Source organism: Trichomonas vaginalis, chromosome II (assembly GCF_026262505.1).
Source record: "Trichomonas vaginalis G3 chromosome II, whole genome shotgun sequence".
Taxonomy (NCBI): Eukaryota; Parabasalia; order Trichomonadida; family Trichomonadidae; genus Trichomonas; species Trichomonas vaginalis.
This window is the reverse complement of record NC_067204.1, coordinates 25753375-25765630: the sequence shown is the minus strand read 5'-3', so window position 1 is coordinate 25765630 and position 12256 is coordinate 25753375. Positions and strand designations below refer to the sequence as shown.

The 12256-nt window shown below is 30.3% G+C and overlaps 4 protein-coding genes across 4 annotated transcripts; 2 read left to right on the top strand and 2 right to left on the bottom strand.

Moving 5' to 3' along the window:
• Window positions 1–1024: 1024 nt before the first annotated feature.
• On the top strand, window positions 1025–3011 carry TVAGG3_0609950 (pre-mRNA splicing factor family; the record flags this gene model as incomplete). The annotated part of the gene is made up of 1 exon (XM_001319537.1): window positions 1028–2956. One exon carries the CDS (start codon window positions 1028–1030, stop codon window positions 2954–2956), a length of 1929 nt encoding a protein of 642 aa, XP_001319572.1.
• A 43-nt stretch (window positions 3012–3054) lies between these two features.
• Window positions 3055–4296, bottom strand: TVAGG3_0609940 (protein ubiquitination; the record flags this gene model as incomplete). Its single annotated transcript, XM_001319536.1, has 1 exon — window positions 3055–4296. One exon carries the CDS (start codon window positions 4294–4296, stop codon window positions 3055–3057), a length of 1242 nt encoding a protein of 413 aa, XP_001319571.1.
• A 365-nt stretch (window positions 4297–4661) lies between these two features.
• Window positions 4662–10661, top strand: TVAGG3_0609930 (A-type inclusion protein-like; the record flags this gene model as incomplete). Its single annotated transcript, XM_001319534.2, has 1 exon — window positions 4675–10653. One exon carries the CDS (start codon window positions 4675–4677, stop codon window positions 10651–10653), a length of 5979 nt encoding a protein of 1992 aa, XP_001319569.2.
• Window positions 10662–11118: 457 nt separating this feature from the next.
• On the bottom strand, window positions 11119–11949 carry TVAGG3_0609920 (cellular macromolecule catabolic process; the record flags this gene model as incomplete). Its single annotated transcript, XM_001319533.1, has 1 exon — window positions 11119–11949. One exon carries the CDS (start codon window positions 11947–11949, stop codon window positions 11119–11121), a length of 831 nt encoding a protein of 276 aa, XP_001319568.1.
• Between the last annotated feature and the right edge of the window lie 307 nt (window positions 11950–12256).

Below are 12256 nucleotides of genomic sequence, written 5' to 3'. Positions count from 1 at the left end.
GAATTACCAAAACCTTATAAAGAGGCAATCGCAACAGAGAGAAATAAAAAGGAAGCTGATCTTACTGAAAACGTTAAACGGCTGTCGAATCAACTCCATTCATAAAGAGCAGAACCAGATAACTCTCATGTCTAACCCAATAGCGGCAACAGAAAATAACACCTTCTTGTACGTGCACTTTACATTATTAAGATTAAATAAAAACTTTTTTTATTTTGGTAATATTTTTTTATTAGATATGGTAAGCTTGTCCGACAGTAAGCATGTTGTTTTATCCCCATTGTGGGTAATTGACTCCTACACTTGGGTGATGGAAAAGTGACAAGATATCAGAGATTTTTGAGTCGATACGAAAAACAGACTTTTTTTTTCGTACTCCTCTCAATTTTTTTCCACTTTTCGTACTTTTTTACAGGGCATATTATGTGATGTCCAATGTTTGCCTATGATCAGAACTTGTCTTTCTCGTGTTTGTATTTCAATCTCTGGTCTAGACATATATCACATCAAATATCATATTTGATTATTTACAATTGTTTAAAAATTTTTTCTAGTCCAAGCATAATGTTTTGTGAAAAGTACAATTTCAATGTGTTAATCTATAAAACTTGATTTTTGTTACATATGTAATATAGCATCTTTTTTAAAATAGAGTTTTGAAGATAAGCGTATATGAGAATGTTATTTAACAATTTTCAATCTTAGTATAGTATTGTTATTATAAAATCAAAGAATAAATTTATAAATTTCTGATAATTTAGAATTCCATAAATCTGTTATAGAATTCCATGAAAACTCATGGATGACATACCATGTCTATACTTATATTATATCAGCAATTTATTTGGAAATCCATCGAGCGGATCCTTCGTGCAAGTACATTTCGGGAAAAACATCAAAAGATGATTATTTTTCGGGAAAAACGTTTCTCCCCTTGTGAATGTATACCTTTGGCACGCCATTTTTTTTCATGCCAGAAAAATTTAAAGGGGTGAGACACTTCAATTATTTCTTTCTAAAAAAAATTATGTTGACACCAATTAAGATACAGAGTAGGACTCCAGCAGCTATACAACTTACTGCCGAACAGATTGTCCTTGAATCTGTGTCTAGAGTTAAAGATCGCCCACGTTTAATTGGGCAAAACATGAATTCTGAACAAGAAAATGCAGATTTAATCTTCAGAAGAAGACAAGCTTGGGAACAAAGTGTTAGAAGGAACTTATGCACTCATAATACATTCATTAGATATGCAATTTGGGAAGAACAAAACGGTGAAATCGAAAATGCAAGAAATGTTTTCGAAAGAGCGCTCAAATTTACCGAATATAAAGAACAAACAGTGTGGAATTGCTATGTCGACATGGAATTGCGACATAAACAGTTTAATTACGCCAGAAATTTATACGAAAGAGCAGTAACTCTTTTACCAAGATACGATGAATTCTGGCTTCGCTATGCCCAACTTGAGATCAGTATTTCTAATTTTGAAAACGCGAGAAAAATTTTCCAAAGATGGCTTGCTTGGGAACCTCCAGCTCATGCATTCCTTACATTTGTTGAGTTTGAAACTAAACTCAAAGAGTTTTCACGCGCCAGATCAGTTTTCGAACGATTACTTATTATTCACCCATTTCCAGAGAGTTATTTGCGATATGCTGATTTCGAGATCCGCCTACATCAATCAGGTAGAGCTCGCAGTGTTTTCGAGCGTGGTTTGAACTCTTTTGGCGAGAAAAACCTTGGTGAGACTTTTTTAATCAAATTTGCAGAATTTGAAGAAGACCAAGGTGAAATAGACCGTGCTCGTGCAATTTATAAGCTCGGATTATCAAAATTACCAGAAACTTCTTCTCATGATATTTATCCAGCGTATTTACAATTCGAAAAACGATTTGGCGGTAATACACAGATTGAAGATGCCGTCATAGATAAAAAGCGAGCACAATACAAGCAATTTCTCGATCAAAATCCCAATGATTACGATACATGGTTTGAATTATGCCAATTACTAGTCGAAAGCTCAAGAATTGACGAAGCGAGGATGGCATTTACAGATGCAGAGTCCCACAAACCTCCAGTGGTCGATGAAAAGGAACAATGGAGCAAATACGTTCAAGTTTGTCTTCAACATGCCATATTTGAAGAAAAAGTTGCTAAAAATTACGATAACGCACGAGAAGCTTACAGAAAATTAATTTCTACGGTTCCAAACAAAAAATTCACTTTTTCACGAATGTGGATTCTTTACGCCTTCTTTGAGGTCAGGCAAGAGAACATCCAGATGGCACGAGACATATTCGGCACTGCTCTTGGTATTTGCAAGAAATATCAGCTGAAATGTTGCTCAATTTACAGATCTTACATAGAAATGGAAGGATTGCTTCAGAACTTCGACAAAGTCCGTAAACTATACCAAGACTTCATAGAAAAAGAGCCGCAATTCCTTTTGGCGTGGACAAGATTCGCGATGTTTGAAGTTCGACGAGGAAACGAAGATTCCGCACGAGAAATACTGGAAAAGGCTGTTAATTGCGAATACATTGAAGAAAAGGACTTAATATGGTCAACTTACATTGATTTCGAAAGTCACATTGGAAATCTCGAAAAAGTTTCACAACTTTACCAGAATCTTACTGAAACAAGCAACAAATTCGAGACATGGAGAGATTGGATATCATTTGAAGCAGGAACGAAAGGGAAAGTTGATTACGCGAGACAATTGTTTTCATTGGCTGAAGAAAAGATGTCGTCAGATAAATTATCACGTGCAAAGATAAGAAAACTTCGTGTTGAGTTTGAAGAAGAATTTGGAGATGAAGAAACACGAAATGCAGTAGATGCTGCTTTACCAAAGGAAATCGATGGCGAATTAGTTTTCCCAGAAGAAGGAGAAGATGCAGCAAGAAATCTCCTCGAAGCTGCAGCAGAATGGAATCTCGAAGAAGAAAAATAACTTTTTTATATTTATTTTGTTTGTATTTTAAATATATAATACTTTATAATGAAATTCAGTAAGCTATCACATTATGAATTATAAGTATTCAAAGATAATTATATTTTTGTTAATTTACCTTTGAAATCAAAAATATTTATTCGCAAAATATCACAATTGTTTGAATCCTTTCCAGTTTGAGTTAATTTGAAAGATACAAAATATTCGTTTGTTTGAAGTGGAAACTCTTTGATTTCGCTTTGTTTAAATTCATAATATTTATCATTATCTAATACAACAGTTGTTCCATCTTCTTTGATTCCTTCTAACTTCCATCTCCTCAATAAATGAGTATCATACCTAACTGTTGGGTGTAACTTATAAGATGTTGGTTTTAATTTATATCCTTTTAGATCAGCTTTTATCCATGAATTAGGATAACTACAAGTATAGAAATTAGCATCATTTCGATAAGAATTTATATCTGATAAACTTCTTCCATTTGCAACAGATGAAGCTGTAAATTCCATTTTAATTTCTTTATAATCTACTAACATAGATTCATAAGCACAAATAGAGTTATTTGAGATTTCAATTTTTTCTCGAAGATTTGAATGATAATTCTTTAATGTTTCGTTATATATAGAAAGAAGAACTCCTTCGAATGAATGTTCAATACAAAAATTATAAATTATGTCATATGTTTCTCGTGAACAAAATGTAAGTTTGATGTATCTAAATAAGTCAAACAATGTATCATTCTGTTTGCAGATTGATAAAAGTAAAAGAGATAAATGATCTTCGTTGTCGATCTTTAATTCGTCTGAGGTAATGATTTTTTCACAAAATTCATAGCCATTTTTTGCGAAATGTTCAATGATATCTTTGTCATCTAAACAATACAAATGTGATGAAATGAATCTAATGCATTCGTTTTCTGTTATAATATCATTTTCAAAAACTGAAATTTCATACTTTTGAAAAACGTTTTCTTTTGTAATAGATTTGTCTAATTTAACATGTTCTGTATATAATTGTATGAATAATTGATTTCCAAAATGTTTTCCAATTTCAAATATATCATGATAATGTGATTCATCTTCTTCAAAGTCAAGTTTTCCTGTTTCAAGAAACTCTGAAAGTATGTCAATTGAATCTTTACATTTGAGATCTAGATTTATTTGATATGATGATATTGATTTATTAATTAAAAATTTTTCTTGGATTAAATCTGAAAAACAAACTGCAGATGACTTCTTTGTTTTGATTATTCGACCATTAATATTGATATTAAATCGTCCACACTCTGTCAGAATGCCAACACGCTTTAATTCTTTGCATGATTTCGTTATTTGCCCCATGATAAAAAAATTATGAAAAAAACCAACAATAATATTCAAACTTCTTTCTTGGAATAATCAATATCCTCGTTTCTAAAAATGAACATATATTTATTTAAATTTGTTTTTCTTTGATTTTGAGATATTGATTTATTGGAGGTTTGGTTTTCATCTAAAAGGGACTGATGAAAATGTTTGATTTCTAATGTGAATATCTACTATGCTAAACAACAGAGTAAATTTATAAATTTAGATTGTTTTTTCTCCAAATTCTCATATTTTTCATATTTTTATAATGGAAATCGCATACAACCCAGCACGAATAAAATGGAATCAAGATGTAACAAGATCAACCAATTTTCAATTCAAAATAAAAAATTTCAATTTTTTTTATACGAAATGGATGATGAAATTGCCGAATTAACTGAACAATTAGAGCTTATGGATCAAGAAAACACTGAGCTCAAGCAAAAGCTTGATGAAATTACGTCAGAAAGAGACAATCTCAAAAATTCAAATTCACAACTCTCAGCAGAAATTGAAGAACTCAAGAAAAAGGTTGAAACCGAGAATAATGATGAAGAAATTAATGAGTTGACAGAAGAAATTGAATCTCTGTCGGCGGAATTAGAACAAGAAAAAACTAAAAACGAAAACCTCAATAAAGAAATAGAAACTCTCAAACAAGACTACGAAAACAAGATCAAAGAGCTTTCTGAGTCGAGCAAATCAAAAGAATCAGGACACTCCGATGATGGCGAAGTAATTTCCGAATTAGAGGACGAAATCAATAGATTAAAGGAAGAACTTGACAAGTCCAAATCTCACAATACTGAATTAGAAGCTATTCTTCAAGAAAATGAAGAAAAACTTAATTCAAAGAGCCAAGAAAGCACAGATAGTGAACAAAAGATTAAAGAACTTACGGAAACAATTCAGTCTTTACAGAATTCCAATACAGAAATGCAAAACTCTCAAGATGATTTGAAGAATCAAATTGAAAAGCTTAAAAAGATCATCAACCAGAAAGATGATGATATTTCAAAGCATCTATCTGATATCCAAGCTTTACAAACTGAAATCGAAAACTCTGATAAAGAAAATCAAGAAATTCAACAAGAAAAGCAGAAACTCATAGATGAATTGAATGAGAAGAATCAACAATTGACAGATCAACTCAAAGAATCACAAGAAAACTACGAAAAACTTAAATCTGAATCAAATGATGAAAAAGTTGGTCAAAATGAGCTAAACGAGAAACTGCTTGCTGCAGAATCAGATATTAATGACCTCAAATCCCAAATCGAATCAAATAATCAACAAATTTCAGAATATAATTCTCAAATTTCCGAATTACAGCAGAAAGTTGACAAATACAAGGTTTCTAACGACCAGTTAACAGCATCACAAGCTGAATTAAGTCAAAAACTCGAAGATTCCACTTCAGAAATTGAAAAATTGAAATCCGAGAACAATGAAAAGTCACAAGCGATCACTGACCTTCAATCTTCCAATAATACCAACAATGAGAACCTTCTCAAGCAGTTAGATTTACTTTCTTCAAAGATATCCGAATTAGAAAATTCATCTTTAGCTTTGAAGTCAGAAAACAAGACATTAACTGAACAAATCGGTTCTTTAGATCACGAAAACTCAAAGTTGAAGAGAGATTTCGAAGTTTTGTCCAATGAAAAATCAAAATTACAAAAAGAGAACGATAAAGTCAAAGCAGACATCGAACAGCTCTCTCTAAGTAATTCTGATGAAATTGGCAAGCTCAATGACCTAATTCAGTCCAAAGATAATCAAATTTCTGAATTACAAAAAGAAAACGATGAAAACATGACAAACAAAGCCAAACTTGAAGAAGAAATCAAGAGATCAGCAGAAGAAATCGAAAACAAAGAGAAAGAAATCGAATCTCTCAATTCCCAACTTGAAAACCTCAAAAAGTCAATGGAAGAGTCCGAAGAAGGAGATAAAAAGACTTTGGTTGAGATGAATCAGAAAATTTCTGATTTGAATTCGATGATTTCTGAAAATGAAAAAATTATTGAAGAAAAACAGTCAGAAATCGACCAAAAACAGTCAGAAATTGATAGTTTATCACATGAAAATCAAGATCTGCAACAAAAACTTGATGAAATGAAGCAAAATTATGAAGATGAAAAATCTAAGCTGATTTCGGAGAAAGAATCAGTTGATCATGAACTAAATGAATTGAAGAACAAGAGTGAACAAGAAAAATCTCAAAATGAAGAAAAAATTGAGAAATTGAACAAAGAAATCGAAGAAATCAACAAACAAAATGAAGAATTGTCCAAACAAAACAATGACGAATTCTCCAACTTAATTCAGGAGAAAAACAACGAAATCAACAAATTAAATGAAGAACTTCAAAAAGAGAAAGAAGAAAAAGAAAAATTAATTAATGATTTATCTAATGAAAACGAAGAACTTCAAAAAGCTGTTGATGAAAAAGAGAATGAAATTAATGATTTCAAGAAAGAGAAAGAAGAAAAAGAAAAATTAATTAATGATTTATCTAATGAAAACGAAGAACTTCAAAAAGCTGTTGATGAAAAAGAGAATGAAATTAATGATTTCAAGAAAGAGAAAGAAGAAAAAGAAAAATTAATTAATGATTTATCTAATGAAAACGAAGAACTTCAAAAAGCTGTTGATGAAAAACAAAATGAAATTAATGATTTCAAGAAAGAGAAAGAAGAAAAAGAAAAATCAGTTGAAGAACTTCAGAAACAAACAGAGGAAAAAGAGAATGAAATTAATGAACTCAAGAAACAAATTGAAGATTTATCTAAAGAAAAAGAAGAACTTCAAAAAGTTGTTGATGAAAAAGAGAATGAATTAAGTGATTTGAAGAAAGAAAATGATGAAAAACAAAATGAAATCAACAAATTAAATGAAGAACTTCAGAAACAAACAGAAGATTTATCTAAAGAAAAAGAAGAACTTCAAAAAGTTGTTGAAGAAAGAGAAAATGAAATTAATGAGTTGAAGAAACAAATTAATGATTTATCTAATGAAAAGGAAGAAAAAGAGAAACAAATTGAAGAGCTTCAAAAACAAACAGAAGAAAAAGAAAATGAAATCGAAGATTTATCAACTGATAAAGATAATGAAATTAATGAGTTGAAGAACCAAATTGAAGATTTCCAGAAAGAAAAAGAAGAAAAAGAAAAATCAGTTGAAGAACTTCAGAAACAAACAGAAGAAAAACAAAATGAAATTAATGAACCCAAGAAACAAATTGAAGATTTATCTAATGAAAAGGAAGAAAAAGAGAATGAACTCAGTGATTTGAAGAAAGAAATCAATGATTCATCGAATGAAAAAGAAGGAAAACAAAAAGTTATTGAAGAAAAAGAAAATGAAATTAATGAGTTGAAGAAACAAATAGAAGAACTTCAACAACAAATTGAAGAAAAACAAAATGAAATCAACGAAAAAGATAAATTAATTGAAGATTTATCCAAACAAAAAGAAGAAAATGAAGAAGAAACTGTCAAACAAATCAATGAAAAAGAAGATGAAATGAACGAAATCAAGAAACAAATAGAAGAAAAAGACAAACAAATCAATGAATTGAAGGAAGAACTTCAAAAACAAACAGAAGAAAAAGAAACAGAAATCAACGAATTAATGAATCAAATCGAAGATTTACAGAAACAAATTGATGAAATAAAGAACCAAAATGAGAATTTGCAGAAAGAAAAAGAGAATTCGCTCAATGAAATGAACAAACAAATTGATGATTTGCAGAAAGAAAAAGAAGAAACAGAAAAAGCTCTCATTGAAGAAAATGAAGACTACAAGAATCAACTTTCTGAACTCAAGAAACAAATCGAAGATTTACAAAACGAAAATGAAGAAAAAGTTGAAAATCTTAAGAAAGAAAATGAAGAATTTAACAATGAAATAAAGGATTTGCAAGATCAAATAGAATTACTGAAGAAGTCGATGTCAGAAAGTGAAGACAAAGACCAGAAGTTCGTGATTGAGTTGAACCAACAGATTGAGAAACTGAAACAAAAAGTTTCAGATGAAAAAGATCTTATTCAAGTCAAAGATGAAGAAATCATTGATTTGAAGCAGAAAAACACTGATTTATCTGAACAAAACAACAAATTGAACGAAGATAAGAATGAACTTGAGAAACAAATAGAAGAATTGGCTCAGAAACTCTCAGATGAATCAGAAAAAGAGAAATTAAAACAAGAAATAAATGAACTCAAATCTGAAAAAGAAAATTCAGAAAAAGATTTCAATAAAAAGTTGGAAAATTTGACACAAAAAGTGACAGAATTAGAAGATTCCATCAGTCAGAAGACAAGAGAAATAGATGAAGCTGAAACAGCTAAAGAAGACATTTCTCTCAAATTAGATAATTTGGCTGAAGAAAATGAAAAATTGTCACAAAATTTGTCAGAAATTTATGAAAAATTGAATGAAAAAGTGACAGAAACAGAAAAACTTCAGAAAGAAAACGAAGATTTGAAGTCAGAAAACGAGTTATTAAAGAAAGATTCTGATTCTGCACAAGAAGAATTGATGAAAGAAAACGAAAATCTTAAGAAAGAAAATGGAGAAATTACAGAGAAAATCGAAGAACTTCAAAAAGAAATTGGCGAAAGACAGAAAACTGTTGAAGATCTCAAACAAAAGATTGAAGAAATCAACTCTCAAAATGCTGAAGAAAGCGAAAAGAATCAAAAAGAAATTGATGATTTAACTCAAGAAATCGAAGAAATCAATCAAAAATTAGATGAAAAACAGAAAGAAAATGATGATTTGAAGAAAGAAAAAGAAAATCTTCAAAAAGAAGTCGACGAAATTAAGAAGAATTTCGAAGAAAATCAAAATCAAATTGAAAATCTTCAAAAAGAAAATGATGATTTGAAGAAAGGAATGAATCAATCATCAGAAGAAAAACAAAAAGAAATAGAAGAAATTAAGAAGAATTTCGAAGAAAAACAGAAAGAAATTGATGATTTAACTCAAGAAAATGAAGAAATGAATCAAAAATTAGATGAAAAACAGAAAGAAATTGAAGAAATCAAACAAAAAATTGAAGAAAATCAAAAACAAAATGTAGATTTAAAGAAAGAAGTTGAAGATTTAACACAAGAAATTGAGAAACTGGAAGAACAGAAATCTCAGAAAGAAGAAAATGTTAATTCCGAACAAGAAAATCTTCAAAAACAAATTGAAGAATTGAAGAATGAAAAAGAAACAATTTCAAATGAATTGGAATCAAAGACGAAACACAATGAAAAATTAGTTTCAAGTCTCCAAGAATTCGCAAAGAAGAATGCGGAATTAGACATAACAATCGAGAGACTGACACAAGAGAAAGAAGTTCTGATTAACAACGTCAATGATTTGCAGAACAATGTTGACGCAGAAATAAGAGATCTCAAAGTAAAATTACAAGAAAAAGATGAAGAAATCGACGGATTGAACGAACAAATCGAACAAATCATCAAAGAAAACAACGATTTGAAACAAAAACAAGAAGAAAATCAAAAAGAAAATGAACAAAAACAAAAAGAAAATGAAGATTTGAAGAAAGAAGTTGATGATTTAACACAAGAAATTGAGAAACTGGAAGAACAGAAATCTCAAAAAGAAGAAGAAAATGTTAATTCCGAACAAGAAAATCTTCAAAAACAAATTGAAGAATTGAAGAAAGAAGTTGAACAATACAAGAAACAAAATGAAGATTTGATTGAAGAAAACGAAGAAATGGATGAAAAAATGAAGATTTTGCAGAAACAAATCGAAGAAATCAAAGAAACAAATGAAGAATCATCAGAACAAATCTATGCATTGAAGAAAGATTTGGAGATTGCCGAACAAGAGAAAGAAAGAATTGTTAAAATGGAAAGAGAACAGAACATGAAAGAAATTTCTCAACTTAAATTCGAGGTCGAAGAGAAGCGTCGTATCTCAGAAGAATATCAAAACAAATGCCAATCAATTGCAGAAGAATTCAAGCAAAGAGAAAAGAAAGTTTTGGCAGAAGTTGAAAAGAAATTCAACATGTTCAAATCCGCAATTGACAAAATTGTTTCAAAGTTACAAATCGTGGATAACAAACTCAACAACATCAAAGCAATCGAGAAAACAGTCATCGAGAGCTTGGCTCCAGTACTAGGAATTGACAGCACTGAAATAAACTTCGACGTTTCAAGTATCACTCCTTTGGTCGAAAAGGCAAAGAGACACATTTCTCGCGAAGCAAGATGGCGTGAGAAATACCAGAACGCGAAACAAATCATCTACGCAATCCAGACTATAATAAAGAGCGAAGACCCTCAAAACTGTATTTCACAATTGAATTCATTGTTCGAATAAATATTATATATATATTTTAATCATTTATACATACCACTTTCTAATTTTTCTCAATTTTTTGGCATATTCTAACTTATGAAGTAGAAATACTGGTGCTGAGAAACGTTCCCCGAGGTAATAAATTCTGGTTTTTATGTTAAAATTTTTTCTTATTTTATTTTCAAAACATTTTTCGAGTAAAAAACTACTTTTCCCAGATGATTTTTTTGATGTAAGATTCATTTACTATTCATAATGGAGCATACTATCATATTTTATCCAATTCTCATACCTTCTGACACCACCAAATCTATGATTCTTTCACGAGATTTTTCTCTTTTTTTTTAACTAAATCTTTCAATTTCCTTACAAAAGTTCTCAATATACTTGGGATACATGGAGTCTCTCTCGCAATGAATAATTTTATAATAATATCGGTTATACTTGTATGATGTGTATATTTCACATTTTCTTTTAAATCAAAATTTATTTGAGAAGTCGTCGATCATCATCGGTGTTGATGCATCCGCCCCATTCAATAACGGTGAAACCATCACGTGAAAATGTAGGAAGATTTGGACGTCGAAGAGAAATATGTGTTGAAAGAGGAGTAGCACAAAAGAAAATACGGTTGACGTGTCGAGGAGATGGAGAAATAGAAAGAGGAAACTGTGAACAATAGTCGTCGAAGTGGAATGTGATCTTGATGTATTTCATGTCGATAAGTTTAGGACACCAAAATGTAATAAAGTCGAAGATCTCACGATCGGAAAGATTAATATGACGAAGAGTATCTTCAAAGAATGAAACAACTTGACGACCTTCGATAACAAAGCCTTCTCTATTTTCATTATCATTCTCATTATCATTGTTATTACCATTATCAAATGATGGGTAGAAAAGACTTTCCCAGAAAAGACATGGATGATGATGACCATGATGGACAAGATCACCATTTGGAAATGCATGAACATGCCATGTACTATCATGATCAAATGATGGATAAACAAATGAAAATTCACCATCCTTTGCTTTGATGTTGACTGTGACATCTGTTTCTTCCTCTGGATACAAATAAATAACTGGTTTTGCACCAACAAGTCTTAAAACTAAATGAAGTATTGAATATTCCTGAATTCCATAGTCTTTTAATGTATTCCCTCTTTCTAATTGCTTTCCATTAAATACTAAACGTTGTTGATCTGCTGGAATACCTACTTTTCCGGATAAAATCCTGTATAAGTCGTCAACAAGGAAATCAGGTTCAACATGAATCAAAATATGTTTCCCAGTAAGAGTTTTGATAAAAATTTCCATATAAGATGGTTTATAATTGATTCTTATTAAATCAATATCTGATTCATCGTGTATATGGCATTTGGTTAATATTTCTTCGTTATTAAGCCAATCCCCTTTAAACATTAATATTTGATTAATTGGATGAATTGATAAATCATTGTAAATCTTATTCTTAAGATCAAGAACCGTGGTTTTTGATGTAATAATGAAATATCGAAATTCATCAACTGAAATCCAGACTTTAATTTTGATTTCAAGATCTTTTGAGGATTCCATGTAATACGAAAACAAATTATGAAGAGTTCCAATGCCAAGAATAGAAGAA